Here is a 25,382-nt window from a genome sequence, read left to right on the forward strand (position 1 = left end):
TATATGAGAGACGGACGTGTCAAGTGACTCTGCCCGGCAAGGTAGGAACTGAAATGTGCGCAAAACAACCTGTCACCTTTAGAATATTTAACAGGGCAGTGTCCAACACCGTATATATGAAACGTAAAAGACCACCCAATCCCCAATGTATTGTCAGCTTTACTAGAAGTTTCTGCAGTTCTAAGAGGTCAGTGAAAAACCAGAATAAAACCATCTAGAGTCCATACTGTATTGATCGTGAACAGCTTGATATCCTACAAAAAAAAAACAGCAAGATGCCCATATCACCAGTTATGAGAATAAATAGAACAGCTGAATATGGTCATAACAACAGGCAAACAAGCAAAAATATAAAAACCTCAGTTTATCCAAAAGATATGATACTTATTTACTTCTAAAGGTTTTCATCTCGGGGTGTAATAAGAATTTTTAAAGCACAAGCGGTTGGCAGAAACGTAGGAGGTTGTAGAGAACAAATGTTATTTTTTTACAGATGTCAGTTAGTAACAATAGAGAAACAAATGTCTGTTCCGCTTTGTTCTGTAGTACAGAAATAGTCCGTATGTTTTATTCATCTAGGGGTAGAATGACAATTTTTAGTTTTGTTTAGTTATTTTATGTTCCCGTTTGTAATGGGGCAATAAAGTAAGTGGCATAAGGATAAATTAAACTAATTAAAAGGGGCAAAAAAGTGTCAGTAAATAAATGTGAAAGATTGAAGACATGAACAAAATTATTAATCCAACGAGGTGTGAAAGGTTTGAAAGCAATCTTTAATTTAAAAAAAAAAAAAAAAAGGCCAGGTGGAGGGGCATGCGTCGCATTGATAACGAAAATCTTTACGGATTCCTCGTTTGTAGCACACACAACTATTTTTTTTTTTGCGCCCATAACTTTTGGGTGTGGGAGGCACCTCTGAAGGAAAAGGTTGCCCTCTAACTATTCTTGAGGCTTCACTGGCTGATGCTGTAGGTTCGCTTTATTCCTCACTCCTTTCAAAAATTTATTTACTGATTATGTTCTCCTGGACAAGATGCATGATCATTTTATTTTTTTATACCAGGTCTTGGATTTCCTCATTGCATTATAGGGCTTAACCATCTGGTCAGAAAGATCGACCCCCCCCCCCCCCACCATATATTTATTATACTCCTATATACAAACAGGCTTTGGGGTCTCAGCAGCTCTGCCACGCACAGGGACGAGAGTGCTTCTGTCATTGTGAATTGTAGTGAGCATATGGACATCTTTGTTGTCCCTATATTTTAAGAAGAGCACCCCATCACTGCACATTGCCCTGCTCTCACCGATTTGTAGCCTTTGGCACAGGAGGGTCTGATTTTTCCGTACTGTTCCACAGGCTAAGTTTTTTTTTTACGGTCAAGCATTTAAAAAGTGGAACACTGGTATAAAAATAGGTACAGGTGGTAGTCTTGGTCTAGCAGGGGGTGCAAGAGATCCCAGACAATTTTACCACTTGTACCTAGGACAGGAGGGCAGTTTGGGGGCTCAATCTTTGTCCTCATAAATTCTGAGTGTGTAGCCAGTTTCAAACTCACATAATTTATAAATTGATGCCGTATCTGGCTCTTTTATTGGGGAGGTACAGCTTGACTTTTAGCCAGCCCTTAAAAAAAAAAAAAAAACGAGTTATTTCGTCAATTGCGATATAATTTCCAGGGGTGTAGATTTCATAAAATGTTTTGGTAAAATGTGTTATCACAAGCCAGATTTTAAAAAAGCGGTCAGAATTGTGGTCACTTGGGGGTGGGCACTGCAGATTATCGTTATAGTGCAAAAATGTTAGTCTGCAGGGGATGAGTAGATTAGAAAATGACAGTGCTTAGTATGCCTGGAGATTGTACAATACCTTTCGATCTCTCAAATATCCTGGGACTGGTTAGAACCATCACTAATACATTGTTATTAGCCGTTCACCATTCCTCAATAGCTGAACAGGTAAACTTCATTCTAAATCAACGGTCTATTGAACAGATTTATTGACCAGTAACATTTCCCTTACACAGGAAGCCAGTCCGCACCACGTAGGCCTTTATGACTACATTAAACACACCCATCAATGTTACTTACTTTAGCTTTTTTCATGCTGCTCATTGCCTTCCCCAAATCTTCAACATCTATAAGACCACCACTTGCGGTCTCCTTCTCCACTTCAGATTCTGATTCACTGGTAGTTTCATACAATTCTTCCTGTTAAACAGACAGTGTCTCTAAATACGTGTATTATAATATGCATTAGTGTTTCCCTACTTTTAGCGTTAAAGGCTGTCCACATCAGGGACAACAGTTCATGGTCTGAATAGGTCGCAGACTACAGAATTTTCTAAGATACCTGCAATCTGCATAAAAGGATAGCATGGAGGCTGAAAAATAATTTTAGATCACTCCTGCTGCAGAGTAATAACAAGATTAGGGAACGGACATTTTATCACTTCCCTAACATACATTGGGTATTCATAGGCTAAACGAACCAAAAGACAATCTGTTAAAAAAAAACGCCTATGTTTTTGTCCATACTCACCTCAGAGTCTTCATGTTCTGACTCTCCATGACGGTTCTCATCTTTGTCCACAGAATCCTTTCCATCGCTTTTTGATTTGCATTTTCCTTTCTTACATTTGCCACTACATTTCTTTTTCTCCCCATTAACCAGAGCCTTCAACCTGCTCAAGAACTTGGTCTTCCAGGCAACGAAATCTTCTTGTATGGTGCCATGCTTACTCTTTATAACATTAGCGTCTCCCTCCGCACGAGTCATCACCCGGCTGGCACTCAGCATCCACAGCCACTTGTCAAGATTTTTACCAACCTGTTGACAAAGCAAAAGAATCTATTAGTAATTACACCTAGAATAAATTGAATTTATAATCCTAATCAGTTTACGATGACAAGAAAAATATATTTCATCCTCACATTTAAGAATGTGTAACTGACATTTACAGTTCGGATTCTTCCGTTTTATAAAAGTTGCTTTAAAGAGGAGCTGTAAGCTCCCGTCACGTCTGTTTTAGTAAAAACGTGCAGTTCCCCATGATATTACAATGCTGGAGCAACTTTTCTTAGAACTCTGCGTTGTGCCGTTGCTTTGTTATTCCTCCAAGATATTTATGAATAAATTGACAACTGGGTATGACCAATGAGTCTGTCCCTACATAGACTGACCATGTCACATCAGTGTTGACAGTATCAGACAGTGTAGGGACATTGCCCTTTGACAAGGGGAATGCTAACACAATTTATTCAAAATTTTCAGGAGGAATAACAGAGTAATACCACAAGCAGAGTTGTTCCAGCATAGTTATACCAGAGAATACAATTATTTACTAAAGCAGGCATGTCAGAAGAGCAGACACGTCCTCTTGTTTTTGTTTTAAAAAAAAAAAAAAAAACTCAGCACTAAAATGCTGCAACTATGCACTGTACACCAACCACATGCTATAAAAAGCAAGTAAGGTGACAGCACAAGAGACTGCACCCATTAGCGAAGGCCAGGTGAACATCCGCATTATGGCTTCCTTTCATAACAGAAGCTAGGATGCGGTGCCAACAGATACAAACAGCGCCTGACGGACCCCAATAACTTAACAGCATGGTCTGTCGGGGTTCCATCATGGTGTTCATCGTTTTATCAGCAAAAGTAGAGCTGCACTATTTTGCATCAAATGTGCACTGTATGAACAGCCTTCAGATTCTAAACGTTTTTTTTTTACAGCATTAATTTAGCAAATTTGAACAAGACCTGAATCAACTACAACGGATGGAACAAATTTCAAATTGGTAGAAAAATTAGTCCCATAAAACAAATGGTAAAACATTTTCATATTTTACCATATAGTGTTTAAAAACCAAAACACTGGGTAAAATGCATAAATCTAGTACATCCTGGTGGCTTCACAACATATACAGAGGTAACCGGGAAATGGTAGTCTGGACTACAATCCCTAATCCCTGTTAAATACATATATAAAGTATTCCGATTCTAATACGGACTCCATATGAGAATCCAAGAGAACGTTCTCAGTTATGTTCTTAGAACACAAGCACAGTACAGCGTTTTTCTTGGTATTTCTTTCACACTGTATTTTGACACATACACCACAATTCGAATTTAAGAAAATGTAATAAAAGTATGTTTTATTGCCCTGTTAGAGCAGGGCAGAATTACAACTGGGTCGAGTTTTGACATGTTGGTAACACATTAAGAGGGTGAGTGAATGTAAAGCAAATATTACCGTATTGTAATGGCTGCTATATACAGAGTTCCCTAATCCAAACACAGCATATCTCAAGCCTTTAAGAAAAGTTTTTCCAAAGCGAAAATCATTGGAGGCTTCTTCCAACCATTTGCAAAACCACCCGGCGTTTTCAGGAGGCAGTCCATCAGTGTAAGTAGCAACTAGGAAGACACATATGCTTCGACTGGTCGTCTACAAAAGGTAAAACAAACGTAATTAGAAATTAAAAAAAAAAAATATATATATATATATATATATATATATATATATATATATATATATATATATCTATCTATCTATCTATCTATCTATCTATAAAATCGACTTTGGATTACTCAATGTCCTCTTAAGTTTGACAGAAATACAGTATCATGTACTAGCTCAATATATTTATTGTCCTAAGCAACATTTCAGGCAAGATTTCAGTATTTCATCACAAAAAAGTTACAAAAACATAAATAAAATAAAAAAAAAAATGTAGAAGTTAAGGCCTTATACACACGACTGTAATTTTCATCCGGGAACTAATTATGGATGAAATTGCGGACACATTCGCTTCTATTGGCCACGGATACCTTTCCGTATTGACAGATGTGTGTCCGTGCCGTAGAAATGATCCGCAAATTATAGGACATGTCCTATCCTTGTCCGCAATTGCAGCACGGACATGCCCATAGAAGTCCATGGGTGCTTCCACAATTGCGGACGGCTACAGATGTGTATCCATAGCCGTTGGATCTGTAATTGCGGACAGCAAAATCCCTTATGGTCGTGTGCATGAGACCTTAGAAAACACAAAGCATATAATAAATATAGCATCAAATAAGAAAGAAATTCCTGACAAACACATATAGTACTCCTGGGAGAAGTTCCAGAAGTGGCATCTGGTTGTAGGAAAATTCATACGGACAGGAAAAATGCAATAGGTCACCTACACAGGAGTACTAATAATTAATCTATAACCACAGGACAGGAGAAAGTAAAAACTACTATGACCTGAAGAGAAGGAGAAGGAGGAGAGAGAAAGGAAAGGTGAATTCATTAGGACAGATGGGAATGCTGGGATGGTAACGGAAAACAAATGAGGGGAAAAATGGTTAGAAAGTTGAAGTGTAACATGCAGCCAAAGCTTTTGTAAAGAGCCTCATTGAAAGGTCCATGTGTTTTAATTACCCGGGTCAGAGAACATCGTAAACTGGATCCAACCAATCCAAATACTAGTGGACCTTTATATAAAGAGGTATTGTCACCCATGTAGAACACCTAATGAATATTTCCCTTGTGCCTTCTGGAGGTGGTAATCCCCAAAATCTGCACTTTGTGTTAAAACTTTGATCACCAAGTACAAGGAAATAAGCATACATTCAATTTAATATAAAAAAGTATCAGGATCAGAAAACATTGCAAAATTGATAGAAATGGTGTGTGATTATTCACTCGTAGGACTATGTTCAGTTCTGCTCTCATGGACCAAAAGCACTACAGAAGATACATAAAGTATAAGTAGATGCCTCTCAAAGAAAATGTATTATAATGTCCCTGAATTCTTTCATGAAAAAGTCAGGCTATACAAAAGTGAGAATAAAAAAAAATATATATATATATATATATAATTTTTATTTATTTTCTTACTTATTTCCCGAACGATTAGTGCTTGAAGCTAGAGGCCTTAGGGTATGCTCACACAGGGCAGAAAAACAGGGATTCAACATCACTAATTGACAAGCTGCGGATTAACAAAAGATGCACCGCAGGCCAATTTTTTAAACCGCACTGCAAAACCACATGCGCTTTTACCTTGGTTTCCAGGCTTAATGCAGAACTGCCGCAAAGCGCTGTAAAAGAAAATAAAATACAATTTTGCAGTGCGGTTTTTTGCCTCGTGAATATACCCAAACTCCAGCGGGAACAAATGATTGGGCATGTGGAAATCCACAACACCTGTTTACTTCTATTGCCCCAAATCTGCTGTCGGGGTAGACCGTCCATGGGCTGGGCCATCTTGACTCAGCATAACGCATTCTAAAATTAAAAGAACTTTAAAAAAAATAAAAAAAAGGGAGTGGAAGCCACATTGCACGTAAAGAAAAGAAATAAGAATCTACATTTCTAATAGCCAACCATCATCATCTCCAAACTGCTTATGTGGTCTGCTTCTTGACAAATGAAGGTGTAGTCTTCCGCTTTGCTTACAATCATTTAAACATTCAAATTAATTGGAGCATTAACTTTTTTAATCCCAGGCCCAGAAGGTTCCTATCAAGACAAGGACATGTCAGGCCGTAGACAATGAAAATGCTAATGCTTCATTAAATTCACTGCCACAACCGCCAATTTTTAGTCCATAAAAATTCAAAAATGCGAAACTAAATCAATTTGGCTTTAGACAGCTGATATGTAGGTCAGGTAAGATGTGCTCTTTTCTTCTGAATGCAGAAAAGCGATAAGCAAATGCTGACACACCACAGTAAGAGAAAGTTTCAGTTTACAAAAAGTCCTAAAGCTAGAAAAAAAAGTTCAATAGACACACTTGGCATTTTACATAAGATTTCAGCTAGAGCGCCTAGACACTAGTTCTGTCAGGCAAACCGGACACTTCAAACCTAATTGGCCACCAAATATGGCCCGTATGGAGTCCGTAAATAAATTTAAAAAAAACCTTTACAATTTCCCAAGTAACACTTTACTACTGTATACAGCATGTGAAAAGAATGATATCAATAATATCTAGGGAAAATAGCTGCATTTACAGTTTTCTGTAAATTAAGAAACATCACTTCTGTTATTGGTTGTCTTTTGTAAATCCCAAAAACTCGATGGCAATAGGTTCTCTAAAAGGGGTGTGAGATTTTTATTTTTGTCCCCCACACAGGCCACCATACTACAATGCCACTCTATAAATGACATTGCAACCCACCTCCATTCCTTGAATTGAGCTGCTATACCAGACATAACCCCCAGACAAGAACGGCTCTTCAGTTTCAGCAAGTAAAAACTATTCGTGTTCTGCAATCTCTAAAAGACTATTTTTCAGACGACTAATGAGAATTTATTTCTTTAAACCGTGCAGCAATCTGCTCCTTGTCTAAGGTTCTGAAATTAACCCAGTCAGAATCGGTTCAGTTACGAGATAACAGACACTTGCACACCTGTCCTTAAAGTCCCCCCCCCCCCCCATGCTTACAACAGAAGTAGCAAGGACACTCTTCTTTTATGTACAGACAGGGAGCAGATCCACCCCCCAGTATTACCTGCCTCAACTTCTGGCTGCCAAGCTCAGGAGAGCTTTACTGCAAGGCTGTCCCTCATTCTGACAGGGCATTGTGCTGGCAAATGCGATGAGGAACGGTGGCTGGCAAATGTAATAAATATAGTTATTGATGAGTCTTAAGGCCCGGTGTATCCTAGACTGAGAAAAACTGTACTTTTTGTATTGATTCTTCAGTTTTTCGTATCAGTTTTCGGTCATTGTATAGGAACCTTTTGTTTTGGTCATGTAATTATCTGGTTATGTGACAGTCACAGGTGCTCACAGCTCTGATATCTGCAACTTTGTTATCACATGATCAGGACACGTTTTAAATTCCCTGCAAGTACAATGGCATTCATCAGCCATAGGTTCCAATGTTAAAATAGGCGCACGCACACTTTTTCACTAGGATTCCCATGTATGGAATAGTATAATCTACTACACCATTTCCCACTTTTTTTTTTTTTTTTTTTTTTTTAGTCCTTTGGCCTCCATTGAGCTAATGTACAAGCTAAACGTAGGACCAAAACGTAGTGTGCACAGAGCCTTACTAGTAATAAACGTACGACGTTAGTTATGCACACAGAATATTGTGACGAATCAGATATTACAAATGGGTATTCTGCAAGAAAGAAAACCTATGCAATTGCAACCCGAGGCACCGTTCTAGGTTAATACTATGTTCCTATATTGCCTCTGGAAGAATATACTCCATAAGGGACCAGTGCTTAGAAAAGGTGTCCATATTAGGAGAACAACGAGCCACAGACTTTTCCATATGAAGAGAATGAACATATTTCTGGCATGCCTTGCGTGCACAGCCCTCTTCAGGTCATGCCACAGCATCTTGATCAGGTTAAGGTTAGGACTTGGCCATTTCAAAAACACAAATCTGTGTGCAGGCATTAGTTACGCCACACCAATGTAGTGAAACCACATCTATAATGACCTCGCTTTGTGCACCGGGGCACAATCATACAGGAAAGGGTGTTCTTCCAACTCTTGCCACTAAGTTGGAAGCATACCACTGCCTAAAATACCCTTGTATGCCGTAGCATTAACATTATCCTTCCCTGGAAACAAGAGGTCTAGCCCAAACCATGAAAAACAGCCACAAATTATCCCTCCCCGACCAAATTTTAGAGCAGGCACTATGCATTTTGGTAGGTAGCTTTCTACTGGCATCTGCCAAACACAGATTTCTCCCTCAAGCTGACAGAGGGAAACGTGATTCATCGCTCCAGAAAACACATTTCCACCCCGGTGTGTCTAGCATCAGCATGTTTTACACCATGCCACCCGACGCTTGGTATGGCATATGGTGATCTAATGCTTGTGTGCAGCTGCTCAAAACATGAAAACCCATTTTATGAAGCTCCCAGCGCAGCGTTCTCATGCAGAGGTCACTTCTGGAGGCAGTTTGGAACGCTGGAATGAGTGATGCAGCAGAGGATAGGCCATTTTAATGCATATTGTGGCTTGTAGAGCCGCTTTTTTTTCCCCGGATGTTTTCTAGGCATCATAGGTTTTAAGAGGTCTTGAAGTGCCAAACATAAGGAATATCCACCAAAAGACCCCATTAACTGGTTCCCGACCGCTGGCCGTGTTTTTACGGCCAGAGGTCAGGGTCTCGGAAATCCACCATATAGACTGGACCAGGGGTCTCAAGCATTCCATGCCCAAGTATTCTATTATAAAATTATACAAGTTAAATGAACTAAATCCTGTATATCCATTTGGATTGTATTTAAACTTAATCTGACATCTACTCACGCTCTGCATCTGTGCTGGGGTTGCGCATGAGCAGCGATGTGGGACGCCGAATCCCCCCGCCGGCCGTCAGCTACCGCTCTCTGCGCCTGCACGGTTTCCCTGGTGACGCGTCCTGGGATTCGCGCATGCGCAGATGAGCGATGACGCCCGGCGGTGGTATTCTCGCATCCACACTGAAATCGCGCGCATGCGCAGTTTGACAAGCAGCAGATTGGCCGTTAACAGACCATCTGACCATCAAGGTCCGTCATTTAAAATCGGGTATTGACAGGGAAGAGGCACCCCTTGAGAAAGCTGGACTTGCAAAACGCGCGTCGGGGCGCTACCTTACCTTCTGGGTCACGTAATTACACCTTTTAGTATGGGTAAGTCTATTACCAACGATCTATTGGGTCTTACACGTATTTACCCTATTTGTTACTCTATTTAATTACATTTAAACTCTCACAATGAGTTCTTTACTCTTCTTCTGATAGAGGTGGTTTTATTTTTACTTATTTGTGTAGATACATCTCTAATCCTGGTATAAAGATCATGTGATTTTTAAGTGTGCATTTAAAATGGTGATCCAGACATAGACCGGGTTTTTAGATTCTCTGTTTTGTCTATTATCAATACATTTTCTACTTTGTCATACACGATAGCAATGGACTCCTTTTTTCTCTAGTACATATATATTCCTGTTGGAGTCTCTCTAGCAACCTATGTAGGTGGTTGATACCTGTATTCCCCACCAAAGTATTTATGTATCCTGCGAGACTTTTTTGTCTAATTACATAGAGATATAGCTATATCGTTACGTGCAGCCACATAAACACACTATACCGTTGCTGCCAGGATGTGATGTGTATTCAGAATCCTGACACTTCTGAATCTTTTCTGTGAGATTACAGCAAGGCAAACAATCTCATTTGAAATGACCGGTTACATCATAATATCGCGAGATTACGCTTGCCTTGCTGAATATCTCACAGAGACGCTACAGGATTCTGAATACACATCACGTCCTGGCTGGAGGTAATGTATATTCATTGTCCGGACACTGAAGTAACGTTGTAGTGTGTTTATGTGGCTGCACATAGCGATATAGCTATATCGCTATGTGCTGTATAAATGAATGCAGAGAAAAGTGTATGACGCTGATTAGACCAAGTGGGCGTTGTACAGCGGAGTGTATGACGCTGACCAAAGTAAAAATACGCCCACTTCGGCATTAAGAAACGAATTAGCATAAAGCTAAAATCGCTCATAAAAAGTAGTAAAAATAGATTGGTTTTTTTTTTTAAATAAAAAGCATTACTGTCACCTACATTACAGCGCCCATCTCCTTCTGTAGGAGATAGGGCACTTATAATGTGGTGACAGAGCCTCTTTAAATAGTAGTCAATACACAGCTGCCATTATTTAAAGTGATTCTGTGTAACCTCATACAAAAGTTCAGCTGTTCTATTAGGATTTTCCTGACATTTTCTTTGTTACATGTGACAGCAAAAGCCATGGTCCGTAAGGAGCTTACAACACATCAAAGGGATCGGAATGTTTAAAAGCAGGTCAGGAGAAGGGTACTAAAGAATTTCTAAGGCATTAGATATACCATGGAACACAGTGAAGACTGTCATTAAGAAGTGGATTACATTTGGCACAACAGTGACATTACCAAGAACCGGACATCCCTCAAAACTTGGAGACCAGACGAAAATTGGTCCGGGAGGCTACCAAGAGGCCTACAACAACATTAAAGGAGCTGCAGGACTTTCTGGCAGGTACTGGTTGTGTCGTGCACATGACAACAATCTCATATGTCTGGGCTGTGGGATAGGGTGGCCTTATCGAAGCCATTTCTAACAAAGAAAAACATCCAAGCTCGGCTATGTTTTGCAAAGACCTACATCAAGTCTGCCAAGAGCATGTGGGAAAACGTGTTATGGACTGATGAGACGAAGGCTCAACTTTTTGGCCATAATTCCAAAAGGTACGTTTGGCGCAAAGCCAACACTGCACATCACCAAAAGAACACCATACCCACAGTGAAGCATGGTGGAGGCAGCATTATGCTTTGGGGCTGTTTTTCTGCAGCTGGAATTGGGGCTTTAGTCAAGGTGGAAGGAATTATGAACAGTTCCAAATATCAGACAATATTGCCACAAAACCTGCAGGCTACTGATGAAAAGCTGAAGATAAAGAGGAATTTCACCTTTCAGCACGACAACCACCAAAAGCATACCTTCAAAAATCGACAAAAGAATGGTTTCAACCAGAAAAAGATTAACGTTTTGGAATGGCCCAGCCAGAGTCCAGACCTGAATCCCATTGAAAATCTGTGGGGTGACATGAAGAGGACTCTACACAGGAGATGCTCTCACAATCTGACCGATTTGTAGCGCTTTTGCAAGGAGGGGTGGGCAACAATTGACAAGTCAAGATGTGCCATGCTGATAACCTAACCAAAGACTGAATGCGGCCATAAAGTCAAAGGGTAATTCAACAAAGTATTAGATTAAGGCTGTGAATATTTATTTAACCACATTATCTTTGTTCTTTATTTTTATTTTTCCACCCTAAACGATTTCCGTTTGTTTTTCAATACAATTTTACAGATTATGGGTCACATTAAAAAGGTGGGAAAAGTTGTAAAATTATTCATCTTGGACTGATTTTGTGACCGGACACAAACCTGGCATTTTAACAGGGGTGTGTAGACTTTTTATAGCGACTACGCTATGGCTTCCGGCAAAACGACACATCCGGTGCACAACAGAGACAAACAAACCATAGGTACCAGATCGGTCACCATTGAAATCAATGTTCAGGATCCCGTTTTGCTCCGACGGAATGTCAGAACGGGACCCCAACGCAGATGTGAACAGAGCCTAACTCACTGATTTCATGGAGAATACCAGGAAATATAAAAATAAAAAAATCCAAAATATACGAAAGTTGCACTGTAAGGCCACGTTCACATCTGCGTTGGAAGCTCCATTAGGGGCCTCCATTGCAGATTTGGCCCACAATACCAGAAACAATAGCAAAGCCCTCTGAGCCCAGGAGGTGGATAATGCCCTAGTGGAATGTGCCCCAAAAAAAAAAATATATATATATAAAACTCGGGGGATGCAAAACCCCGACTGGATCAAGGTAGGAAGATAGCCTGTTCAATCCAACTGCCAATGGTGGATTTATTAGCAGCCCCTACTTTATTGGGACCTTGGACTAGTAATAGGGTTTAAGAGGATCTCCAGGCACTAGTAACCTCTACCAAATAGATAAGGGTTTCTGGGTTTCTTAGGATTATCTCAGAAAGAGGGAGGAACAGTCTCCCGATTCTTATGGAACACCGACTACTTTAGGTAAAAGATTTGGCACGGTTTTCATAACTATCCTCAAGGACAATAGTGTAAGGAGGGAAGGCAGAAAGTGCCTGCAGCTCACTGATCCCACGTGCGGACGTAATGGCCAGCAAAAAAGGTCATCTTAGAGAGCATTTTAATAGAAATGGATTCTATTGGCTTAAATGGTGAAGTAGTCATGGCAGACAGCACTATACCTAGATCCCAGGGGGGGAACCCTAGATCTAGATGGAGGTCTAAGAGGCTCCTAAGAATCTCTTTATCCAGGTATGGTCTGCAAATTTGAGGTCATAAAAAGAACTAAAGGGCTGAGATCTGTACCTTTAAGGCATTAGGCTTGAGATTTTTATCTAGCCCAGGCGGTAAGAAATCCAGACTACGGGACATATCTGGTTTATCAATAGGATTCTGATCCACCCCAGCAAATCTAACGAAAGCCTTCCCATACCCAAAGATAAATGTCAGATGTTACTCTCTTCTGACAAAGGGGGTAGTAAAAGAAAAAAAAAAAAAAGAGAAGAAAAAAAACTTGAAGGACTAACTCTAGAACTAGAAGCAGCTGAGAAGCAGATGGGGCTGAAATAAGGAAGTCGTCCAAATAAGGAATTACCTGGACAGGGTTTAGATGAAGAAAGACAGTCACTTCTGCCATTACTTTCGTAAAGAGTCTTGGAGCCGAACTGAGCCCGAAGGGGAGAGCTTGAAACTGAAAATGATGAAGTCGGTTTTGAAAAAAAACAGAGCGGTCCTCAGGAACCTTTGAGATTCTGGGTGAATTGGAATGTAGTAGTAGGTGTCTGTTAGATCCAGTGTAACCATACAACAATTTGAAGATAGAAGATTTACTGTTGATTTTATAGTCTCCATCTTGAATCTTTTGTAAGTTAGAGAACGGTTGAGGGCTTTCAAATTTATTATGGCCCTTGCCGAGCCACCTGTCTTTGACGAAAAATATAGGAGAATAGAACCCCTGACCTGCTTAGAATTCTGGCACCTGAAGAATTACTTGCTTCTGTAGAAGTAGAATTTCTCTTTCTCCAATGATATCTGGCAGTTTGCAGAAAGACGATTCATGGCTAGGAATCTGTAGAGGGGAGGCGAGAAATTCTAGTTGGTAGCCCTGATGTATTATAGCCAAGATTAAGGGGGAAGGTGAGATGTTCTTCCAGGCCACCAAAAATGTCTTTAACCTGCCCCCTACCGGACCTCTTATGTCACTGTGGAGGTTGGCGGGATGGATTGTCCCTGTTGGACAGGAAATTTTTCCCTCTGCCTTTATACGGTTGGAACTTTGAGGACTCCTGTTTCCTCCTATAATCTGGTCCGCTCCCAAAACGGTACTTTTGGGTCCGAAAGGATTTTTCGCTTCTGAAAACATTTCTGTTCCACAGGGAATTTCTTTTTATTCTCGGCAGCCTTTTCTAGGCTGTTATCTAACCGTGATCCAAACAGCCTGTCTCCCTCTCAAGAAAGGCCTACCAGCTTGTTCTTAGAACGAGGATCTCCTGACCAGATACTTATCCAATGCAACAAGAAGATCTACTTGGTTAAGGCAGCAGATCTAGCTGAAAGCTTTACTATATCTGCTGAGGCATCTGCTAGGTAATTAGAAGCTTTCAGCATTGGTAAGAAATTATATCCTCTCTGGGAGTGCTAACAGCAAGATGTTCCCTAACTGGTCGATCCAGATGGAAAGGGTTCTTGTCGTACAGGTAGCCGAGATCCCCGGCCTAAACATTGCTGTGGAAGCTTCCCATGTTCTTTCTAAAAGAGCTTCTGCTTTTTTATCCATGTGATCAGTAAGTAATCCCATGTCTTCAAATGGTAGGGAGGACTTTTTAGAGATACCTGCAACAGGTGCATCCACTCAGGGAACTTTATCCCAGAGCTCAGAATCTTCTTCTGAAAAGGGATATTTCAGTTTGAAGGAATCAGAAATAGTTGATCTCTTTTCTGGATCCTTCCAGTCTTTCCTTATTCAATTCCCTACATTCCTATGAACTTGGAATACACATTTTCCCCTTTCTCCCAGGCCCTGGAACATCTGATCCTGAATGGAAAGTGGTTCCTTAGTATCCTCTGTGTTCATGGTTGCCCAAATAGATTTTAGAAGACACTCAGTATGTTCCATCATACTGCAGGGCATACCGGTAGTATCATCTGATGAGTCTGAATCAAACGGACTTAAAATTTCCCCTTCATCTGCCCAGTCAGAAAGAACTGCAGAAGGTACAGAGGGTTGATGAAAACTAGAGGTAGAAGGTTTGGGAGACCTGGCATCCATTTGGAGAGTAATAGCAGAGCTAACTTATTCCTTTATAATAGATATTATGCTACCCAAAAATTACGGTGTTTCATCCACCACTAATTTCTGAATGCATTTTGAACATAATGCCTTCTTATAGGAGGAGGACGACAGTGACTTCTTACAGACTCCACACTTCTTTATAGGCCACTTAGGCTGAGCAGTTTCCTTAAAGCACCAAGTAGTGTCACAATAAGGCAACTAATAGAAGTAAGAAGTCACAAAGCAAAATAACTTCAGCTCCCAACTTAGTATAAGAAGGGAGGGTGAAGCATACAAGGAGGAGGGACATACCGGGCAAGAGGTAACCACAGGATCTGCAGACTAGCGGGGATCTGCCACATCAGAGGAGACAGACATGGCTTGAGAGGCGCTGGAATCACTTACCAGCAGTCTTTTATTTTGAATCTGGTGCCGGATTTCTCTAGGCCCCGCCTCATGCTGTCTCGGCCAATCGCTGCACTCCTCCGGGTAACAGCGCCATGACGCCGCATGCCGACGTGCGCGTCATATGTCCGCGTCCCATGAAGCGTGTGACTGGAGACGCTGATACCTCTGGAGAAGCGGGATTCCCTGCCAAAAATAATCCCCGTCTGCCAGGTACCTTGTACCGATCCTGGCTCACCAGGGAACCGTGCCCAGGGCTGCCTCCAGCGGAGGACTTCTGCCATAGAGCAGGAGGAAAGCTGCAAGCCGCCCACAACCTCGCTCACTGCACCAGTCCTCACATTCGTGAGAGCCTAGTAGAGACAAGACTGGGCAGATAGTTTTCCTTCCTGCTCTTCCACAATGACAGAACGTCCAAGCTTCCCCAGAGGGACAGGAAAGAACTGGATAAGGTATGGAGGAGGGGCCTTTTATTCCTGTGTCCATGTAGTTTCCTGTCCCTCGAGAGGCGGGGAATCCTCCTATGAGTGCCGTTGCGGAGGTGCCAGGAAATATCTAGAATTGATCACGTTTATTACCATAATTATGAGAGAATGCAGCGGATAATGATGTATTTTATTTACATATACAAGTAAAAAGCCACTCACCTCTTCTACCAAACTGTCATCTGGATCATAGTCCTTCATGTTTATAACTTCAACAGAAATCCCCAGAGAAGTGATGTCTTCAGCAAGAGCATTAGCAAATCCCTAAAAACAAATACATCACATTATGTAAAATTATTATGACTAACAAACAAACTGTGTCTGAAATGTCGTCAGAAACCTGGTGTATGTGTGTGTATATATAAGTGTATATGTAACCTACCTAAACTACTAATAATAATTTTTAGATTATTTTACGAAATTCTTATTTTATGGCAAAACAGAAAACCACACCTAAAACGTCAGTACAGGAGGGGTAAACTCTCCTTTTCGGACATCCGTGTACAAGACTAATATATATATATATATATACACACACACACACACACACACACACACACACACACACACACACACACTACCATTCAAAAGTTTGGGGTCACCCAGACAATTTTGTGTTTTCCATGAAATCTCACACTTCTATTTATCAAATGAGTTGCAAAAGGACTAGAAAATATAATCAAGACATTGACAAGGTTAGAAATAATGATTTTTATTTGAAATAATAATTTTCTCCTTCAAACTTTGCTTTCGTCAAAGAATGCTCCATTTGCAGCAATTACAGCATTGCAGACCTTTGGCATTCTAGCTGTTAATTTGCGGAGGTAATCGGGAGAAATTTCACCCCATGCTTCCAGAAGCCCCTCCCACAAGTTGGATTGGCTTGATGGGCACTTCTTGCGTACCATACGGTCAAGCTGCTCCCACAACAGCTCTATGGGGTTGAGATCTGGTGACTGCGCTGGCCACTCCATTACAGATAGAATACCAGCTGCCTGCTTCTTCCCTAAATAGTTCTTGCATAATTTGGAGGTGTGCTTTGGGTCATTGTCCTGTTGTAGGATGAAATTGGCTCCAATCAAGGGCTGTCCACAGGGTATGGCATTGCAAAATGGAGTGATAGCCTTCCTTATTCAAAATCCCTTTTACCTTGTACAAATCTCCCACTTTACCAGCACCAAATCAACCCCAGACCATCACATTACCTCCACCATGCTTGACAGATGGCGTCAGGCACTCTTCCAGCATCTTTTCAGTTGTTCTGCGTGTCTCAAATGTTCTTCTGTGTGATCCAAACACCTCAAACTTCGATTCGTCTGTCCATAACACTTTTTTCCAATCTTCCTCTGTCCAATGTCTGTGTGCTTTTGCCCATATTAATCTTTTCCTTTTATTAGCCAGTCTCAGATATGGCTTTTTCTTTGCCACTCTGCCCTGAAGGCCAGCATCCCGGAGTCGCCTCTTCACTGTAGACGTTGACACTGGCGTTTTGCGGGTACTATTTAATGAAGCTGCCAGTTGAGGACCTGTGAGGCATCTATTTCTCAAACTAGAGACTCTAATGTACTTGTCTTGTTGCTCAGTTGTGCAGCGGGGCCTCCCACTTCTCTTTCTACTCTGGTTAGAACGTGTTTGTGCTGTCCTCTGAAGGGAGTAGTACACACCGTTGTAGGAAATCTTCCGTTTCTTGGCAATTTCTCGCATGGAATAGCCTTCATTTCTGGGAACAAGAATAGAATGTCGAGTTTCATATGAAAGCGCTCTTTTTCTAGCCATTTTGAGAGTTTATCCGAACCCACAAATGTAATGCTCCAGATTCTCAGCAAGCTCAAAAGGAAGGTCAGTTTTATAGCTCCTCTAAACAGCAAAACTGTTTACAGCGGTGCTAACATAATTGCACAAGGGTTTTCAAGTGTTTTCGAATCATCCATTAGCCTTCTAACACAGTTAGTCAACACAATGTACCATTAGAACACTCGAGTGATGGTTGCTGGAAATGGGCTTTTAAAACAAACTAAATAACTTTTGACAGGTCCCCAAAAGGAGACAGAAATGAGAAGATCCGTCAGAGGAAGGCCGCAATTCCCTTTTCTGCTGTGATTCGTCAGTCACTCCAGACTAACCAATCACATCGATCCCCGGGGCGGTGGGAGCCGCGATTGGTCCCGCGGCCGATAGCTGTGACGATCAGCTGTCTGTGAAAGCTGAAGTCACTGTCCTGTCACCGTTTGTTTACAAGCGGTGACAGCTTAACTGCAGGACGAGAATGCTCGTCCTAATGCGGCAACAACCCGCCGTTCAGGACGAGCATTCTCGTCCTGCGTCTGCAACCAGTTAAAGCACCTATTAGATTTATTTCAGAGATAGGGTAGTTCTAAACTGGTGACAGAGCTTTTTTAAAAGGTGGGAAAAGTTCTGAAATTATTCATCTTGTACGGATCTTGTAACAGGACAAAAACCTGGCATTTTAACAGGGGTGAATAGACTTTTTAGATCCACTAAGTTGAACTGGTTAACGGCCCTGAATTCTGTCTCCCTGATTCCAGCGCGGTTTTTCTTTTTTTCCTGAAACCACCCCCTTCCAGAGATATGTCCCCTGTTTTGTTTGCTCCCTATATGCTAATTTGCCGTTTCCCTCCAAGTCATAAAAAAACTATTTTCTTTCCATTAAAGGTGCCGAGGGGAGTGTAAAAAGGCCTCAATCTGCGACGCAAATTATGACTTTTGGGCCCTTTTGAGACATTCTACGCCAGAAAACTGGCGTAGAAAGGTTGATAAATTAACCTATTGTCTTTTTGATAAGAACTATATTGAACACCAAACTAAAGAAGCAGGAAACTTTTCTAAAAATCCCAGGAGCACTCAAGAGTTTGCAGAAGAACTATAATGAAAGGGCAACGGTGCAAAAAATACTTTTTCTGTATTTACCACGTGAGCTGCTGACTTTAAGTGCGACTTCTTTTGACTTACTTTGGCAGTACCAGTCTGAGAGCCATAGAAAATCTTGACACCTGAAACAAAGACTTCTTTTTCCTTATTTAGGTCAGGGGTGCTGTTTTGTAATGCTTTACTGGTCAATAGGGGTACACCATTTTGAGACCCTGTTTCTACCTGTTAAGAATAAAAGGACATGGGTCAGTATTAAATAAAAACAAACAGTCCCCTCATTTCGGAATATGACAACAAATAGCCCTGGCCACATAACTATTGGACTAGTTAAAGCAAAGGAGTAAAAAGTTATAAAGCAAGATTTAGTTGGCTCAGTATCTATGGCAATAAAAGTCATTCCGGAATACTCTATTCCCTAGGGCAATGTTTTCCAATGTTCCTAAAGCCAAGTCATCCCTAATTCTATCAAAATACCCCCAAAAGCTATTCTATACTTCTGAACCTGGATAGACGCCATACCGCTGGAATTTCCAGACTAATAAAAGTGTCAAAATATTTAAAATATCCTGACATTAAGAGTTAAAGGACAAGTATATAAATTAGAGAGAAATTTTTTCAACCCTACTCCTTAACAAAACGTAATTATCTGGTCAGCAGAAGGTATTTTACTGAACAATAACATTTTCATTTTTATCATGCCTTTGTATTATCTAATAATTGCTTCATTTTCTACACAAAGAACTTATTCTTCTAGCGGATGAATGGAGAGCAGTTACTTTTTATGATCTAAGGTCATTTGAACGAATATTATATTTTTGTGCATTCATTACATTTTACTTGAACACAATTCACCATTTAAAAAAAAAAAAAAAGTCAAAACAACCTAAAATCATGAAATTATTTACTTTATATAAACAGAAATAAACGGGCTCCATGATTGCTAGACAATTTTCAAAGCTAATGTGCAGTAAAATCTTCTTTATGGTGATTTCACAGATCAATTTTGGGGAAAAAACACCATTATTTTTTAGCATTTTTCCTAGCTTTTTTTGGGCCTAAAATGGTCCGACCAGATGTTTGCTGAAAATATATAGAAAAATAGAAAACGCACTACAAACATTACTTTTTCTTGCTGCGTTTTCTGTCATTTTGGGTCAGTGGCATTTTTTTTTTTTTTTTTTTTTTAAAAACCGCAAGCTTCAAATATAGAATTTTTTTCTGGTATTTTTTTCATAGGCTTCTTTATAGAAATTGAAAACCCACGTTAGAAGTTAGAAAAGGAAAAAATTCACCTAATACCTTTGAAAAAACAATGCTGAAGATTTATGCAATTATCTGTATTTACAAGCAAATTATATATATATATATATATTATTTTTTTTAAAAAAGGTGTGTTTGAAGGAAGTGTTAGCCCAGAATCTGGATTGTCTACCAACGTCTACATATAATGTCCCCATAGATTTCACAAGTTTTGCCATTTAGCCTATAGAACGTTGCCATAAATCGCTAATCATAATGGAAAACCAGTCTCAACATTTCTTCCCTGCTAGAGTTGACTCAGTAAATTGTCCATACTCTTATTGAGCCGTGGAATAATAAAAGGAGCAGCAGCTGAGCAGGAAAGCTGTAGCCCACAGAACTGAATAGTGAAGGGCGAAACATGGAAAACTAAAACTACAGTATACAGTTTTAAAACCATTTATAACATACAATGGTAGAAAATAAAATACGGACCTGATGTTTTTTCCTCCCTGTGATAAGATGACTACAGATCCAGACAGTAATCCCAAATGCAGCACATGAATAGATGTAAAACCTGTTGAGCCATAACAGCATCAATTGTGTATGCAGAAAATCCCACGGGCCAGCAGATACATCTAAAAACAAAGGCGACAATTCAGGTTTAAATTAACAAAAACAATGAAATTGCAACCTATGAAAGTGACTAATCATAAAACAAATTGAGTTTTCCAGCTTGCCATTCCCTTTAACCCCTTCCTGCTGCAGTCAGTTTTGACTTTCCTGACAGTGTCTTATTTGTCAAATCTGACATTTGTCACTATGTGGGAATAACAACGCTTTTACTCATCAAAGCAATTGTCAGATTGTTTCCTTGTGACAATTTGTACTTTATGTTAGAGGTAAATTTGTCGAAACATTATTTATTTGTGAAAAACCACCAAAGTTTAATTGAAGATTAAGAAAAATTTACATTTTTCTATTTAAAGAGGCTCTGTCACCAGATTATAAGTGCCCTATCTCTTACATAATCTGATCGGTGCTGTAATGTAGGAAACAGCAGTGTTTTTTTATTTAGAAAAACAATCTATTTTCACCAAGTTATGAGCTATTTTAGATTTATGCTAATTATTTTCTTAATGGACAACTGGGCGTTTAACTTTTGACCAAGTGGGAGTTGTAAAGAGAAGTGTATGACGCTGACCAATCAGTGTCATACACTTCTATCCATTCATATACTCAGCACATAGTGACACTGCGTTATTCACTATGTGCTGTCACATACTCACACATTAATTATACTGAAGTGTTTGGACAGTGAATAGACATTGCTTCCAGCCAGGACGCAATGTCTATTTACAATCCTGACACTTCGGTAACGTTTGTGTGGTACTTACAGCACAGCAAGAGTGATCTCACTGTAAGCTGTCATTTACAGCGTGATCTCACGAGATTACGCTTGCGGTGCTGTAAGTACCACACAAACGTTACCGAAGTGTCGGGATTGTAAATGGACATCGTGTCCTGGCTGAAAACGAGTCTATTCACTCTTAAGACACTTCAGTAACGTTAATGTGTGCGTAAGTGACAGCACATAGTGAACAACGCAGGGTCACTATGCGTTGATTATATGAATGGAGAGAAGTGTATGACGCTGATTGGTCAGCGTCACACACTTCTCTCCACAACGCCCACTTGGTAAAAAGTAAAAACACGCCCAGTTGTCCATTAAGAAAGTAATTAGCATAAAGCTAAAATCACACATAACTTGGTGAAAATAGATCGTTTTTCGAAATAAAAAAACACTGCTGTTACCGACATTACTGCGCCGATCACATTATGTAGGAGATAGGGCACTTATGTGGTGACATTCTTTAAATTTTATTCCGCTTGTAGGAGAGATAGTCATACCACACAAAATAGCTAATTAATATTTCCCATATGTCTACTTTGTGTTGCCATTTTTAAACATCCTTTTAATTCTTATTGTTTTTTATTATATTTCAAATTTTCAAGATAATTTCCAATTTAGTTCTGAAGTGTCTTGGGGCAAAAATTTAAGAAATCCCTATAAAAAAAAAAAAATCCTTTAAAAAATAAAAAAAAAGATACACCCTCAAATTATTTAAAACTGCATTTGTCACGTTTTTTGATGCTTTACTCGTTTCACAGAAATTAAAGGAATCAGTCAACAATTTTGAGGACTCAAAAGTGCTGAAAGAGCGATATAGGGAAGGACATTGTAAACATACTTTGAATGACCGAAGAAAAAAAAACGACAATTAACCCCTTCAAGCTGCAACTACTATTGACCTTCCTGACAGAGCCTGATTTTTCAAATCTGACGTGTGTCACTTTATGTGGTATAACTTTGGAATGCTTTTACCTATCCAAGCGATTCGGAGATGGTTTTCTCGTGACACCTTGGACTTTAAAGAGAATGTGTCGCGAATTAAACCGTTTTTTTGTTTTTTGTTAAGTAAGTTACTTATTTCTATTATATTTTTAAGTTTGTTGCTGTATTTTTTTTTTTCTTCCACATGGTGGGAAGTATTAAAAATGAAATAATAATTTGACATGTTTTCCTATGTTGGCCACCAGAGGGAGCACTTCCCAGAATTACAGCAAGGTGAATAAGGCAAAGCAACCTGATTCACAGCTGCTGTAAATGTGGGAGGGAATCTCACCCCCCCCCCTCCTACAAGCCATGAAAAGATGTCTTCAAATTGCTAAGCAGTGTCCGGCTGCCATTTTGGGTGGGATTCTGCAGCTGGCAGAAGCTATAGGACACACCAAAAGGCTAAGGGTATGTTCACACGCTTACTAAACAAAGGGAAAGCAGTTCCTGATGTTCAGCCATTTTTTTAATCAAACTCACGTTTTTGGCAATGAAAAACAGCTCCAAAAACGTCCCAAGAAGTGATATGCACTTCTTTTTCGCAGGCGTCTTTTTACGTGCCGTTTTTGGAAAACGCTTCCAATTTTTCAGCCGTTTTTCGGGACATTTACGGCTGAAAACACTGCGTGTGAACATACCCTTAGAATGATGAAAGTGAAGTGAATGGCTTTTCAGTTGGCCGGTTCACACAGCGTGTATTTGACACTGGTCTTCATAATGGCGCCTGCTATCTCCCTACAAACCAGCTTCTCTGCTGTGTGACTGACCTGTGTATGCACAGTACAGAGCCAGATAGCAGAAGCAATGAACAGCTGCCGTATTCCATCTGTGTATGTATGTGTCGTTAATAGACATATACAGAGATGAAAAAAAAAAATGGCAGCCCCATAGAGACGTATGAATACATTAAAACGTAGAAAGTGACAACACAAAAAATAAAATTTGTTTACATTAAAAGCAATATAATAAAAAAAAAAAATCATGACACCTTCCCTTTAAGTTAGTAGTAAAATTTGGTCGAGACATTCAGTATTTAATTGTAAAAAACATCAAAGCGAAAAATTGCAAAAGTGTATTTTTCGCAATTTAAATATATCTGCTTGTAATACCACACAAAACAGTTGCCAATTAACATTTCCCATATGTCTACATTAGATTGGCATCTGTTTTTTTTTTGTTGTTTTTTTTTATTTTTTTAACATCCTTAGAAAATTAGCAGAAATTTCTCACATTTTCAAGAAAATTTCAAAAGGCTATTTTTTTTTCAGTGACCAGTCCAGTTCTTAAGTGGCTTTGAGGGTCCTATACAATACAAAGCACCATAAGTCACCCTATTTTAAAAACTGCACCCTTCAAAATAATCAAAACAGCTTTTAGAAAGTTTCTTAACCCTTTAGGCGTTTCACAAGAATTAAAGGAACAGTGTCATCACAAATTATTTTTTTATATGTTAAAGATGTTAGTGCTTTATTAAAAAGGTTTATATTCATTTGTGTGTTTGTGTTTTACTTTTTCTTATTTTTACACTTTTTCTTCCCTATGGGGGCTGCCATTTTTTGTTCCATTTCTGTGTGTGTCGATTAACGACACATATAGACATGGAATACGGCAGCCACAGTTCCATAGGGACTGCGAACGGCTCCCGTCCCATTGACTGCAGTGTACGGCGTCTGTGTGGGAACTGCGCATGCGCCGCTCCCACACAGTCCTATTCGAAATTGGCGCCGTCCGGCGCCATTTTCCTGTGGACCGGAAGTCGCGGCCGGACAGTAATATTACTACTTCCGGTCGCGGCTTCCGGATTTGTGCACTTGCACCAGCGGCAGCAAACGGAGCGGACGGGCCGGAGGGAGCCGCGGCGGCAGGAGCAGGTAAGAGATTTCAATGTATGTTCGTGTTTGTGTGTGTTTACTACTGTATGTAAACCTACTACACTGTGGGTTAGCTCAAAAAATGGCGACACACAGTGTAGGAGGTTACATCGTTCAAACCCCTCGTTTATCCCGGCACTAGCCAGGATAAAGGAGGGGGGGATGCTGAGAGCTCACTAGAGCGAGGGCTTTTAACCCAATGTTGCAATGCTGCAATTTTGGGAACAGCTCCATCTAGTGACCAAAAATGGGTAGTATTATAAATTAGAAATAATTTATAATATTTCCTGGACTCGTGCAAAAAAAAAAAAAAAAATTTGAACAATGTTTAATCACCCACACACTAAATGTTTAATTTTTTTAAAAAAAACATGTTTTTCTGGCAACACATTCCCTTTAACCCCTTCCCGCTCCTTGACGTACTATTACGTCATGGCAGCTGTATCGTTCGCGCTCCATGCCGTAATAGTACGTCTCGGGAGTAACGGCCGTTTCGGCCGTCCTCCCGACACATACAGGAGCTGTGACGCTGCTGTCTTGTTCAGCAGCTGTCACAGCTCCTACAGCGGGGACCGATCGCTGTGTCCCCGCTGATTAACCCCTTAAAAGCCGCGTTCTATAGAGATCGCGGCTTTTTAGGGGTTAAGCTGCCATCGCCGGCCTGCTACGCGATAGCGGCCGGCGATGGTGACTATGGCAACCGGACACCAAACAATGGCGTCCGGCTATGCCATAGACGGAAGCCTAGTGGGTCCTGACAACGTCAGGACCCACTATGCTTGCTGTCAGTGAGTAGCTGACAGTTCTAATACACTGCACTACGCACGTAGTGCAGTGTATTAGAATAGCGATCAGGGCCTCCTGCCCTCAAGTCCCCTAGTGGGACAAAGTAATAAAGTAAAAAAAAAGTTAAAAAAAGATGTGCAAAAATAAGAAAATAAAAGTTTTAAAAGTAATAAAAGTAAAAGTCCCACTTTTTCCCTTATCAGTCCTTTATTATTAATAAAAATATATAAACAAACAAATAAACTATACATAATTGGTATCGCCGCGTCCGTAACGGCCTGAACTACAAAATTATTTTGTTATTTATCCCGCACGGTGAACGCCGTAAAAAAAAATATTAATAAACCGTACCACAATCACAATTGTTTGGTCACTTCACCTCCCAAAAAATGGAAT

General features: G+C 40.1%; 1 protein-coding gene across 2 annotated transcripts in view; it reads right to left on the bottom strand.

Annotated features, from left to right (window-relative positions):
- LOC142742780 (S-adenosyl-L-methionine-dependent tRNA 4-demethylwyosine synthase TYW1-like) overlaps window positions 1-25,382 on the bottom strand; it is a 197,188-nt gene that overhangs the window by 161,223 nt on the left and 10,583 nt on the right. For both annotated transcript variants that reach the window (XM_075852901.1, XM_075852902.1), the window contains exons 2-7: window positions 20,427-20,569; window positions 18,774-18,914; window positions 15,966-16,067; window positions 4,254-4,448; window positions 2,543-2,830; window positions 2,092-2,211 (exon numbers count right to left, since the gene is read on the bottom strand). In XM_075852901.1, the coding sequence (XP_075709016.1) occupies window positions 2,092-2,211; window positions 2,543-2,830; window positions 4,254-4,448; window positions 15,966-16,067; window positions 18,774-18,914; window positions 20,427-20,569 (989 nt within the window). The remainder of the gene's footprint in view (window positions 1-2,091; window positions 2,212-2,542; window positions 2,831-4,253; window positions 4,449-15,965; window positions 16,068-18,773; window positions 18,915-20,426; window positions 20,570-25,382) is intronic.

This window comes from Rhinoderma darwinii, chromosome 2, assembly GCF_050947455.1.
Source record: "Rhinoderma darwinii isolate aRhiDar2 chromosome 2, aRhiDar2.hap1, whole genome shotgun sequence".
NCBI classification, from domain to species: Eukaryota; Metazoa; Chordata; class Amphibia; order Anura; family Rhinodermatidae; genus Rhinoderma; species Rhinoderma darwinii.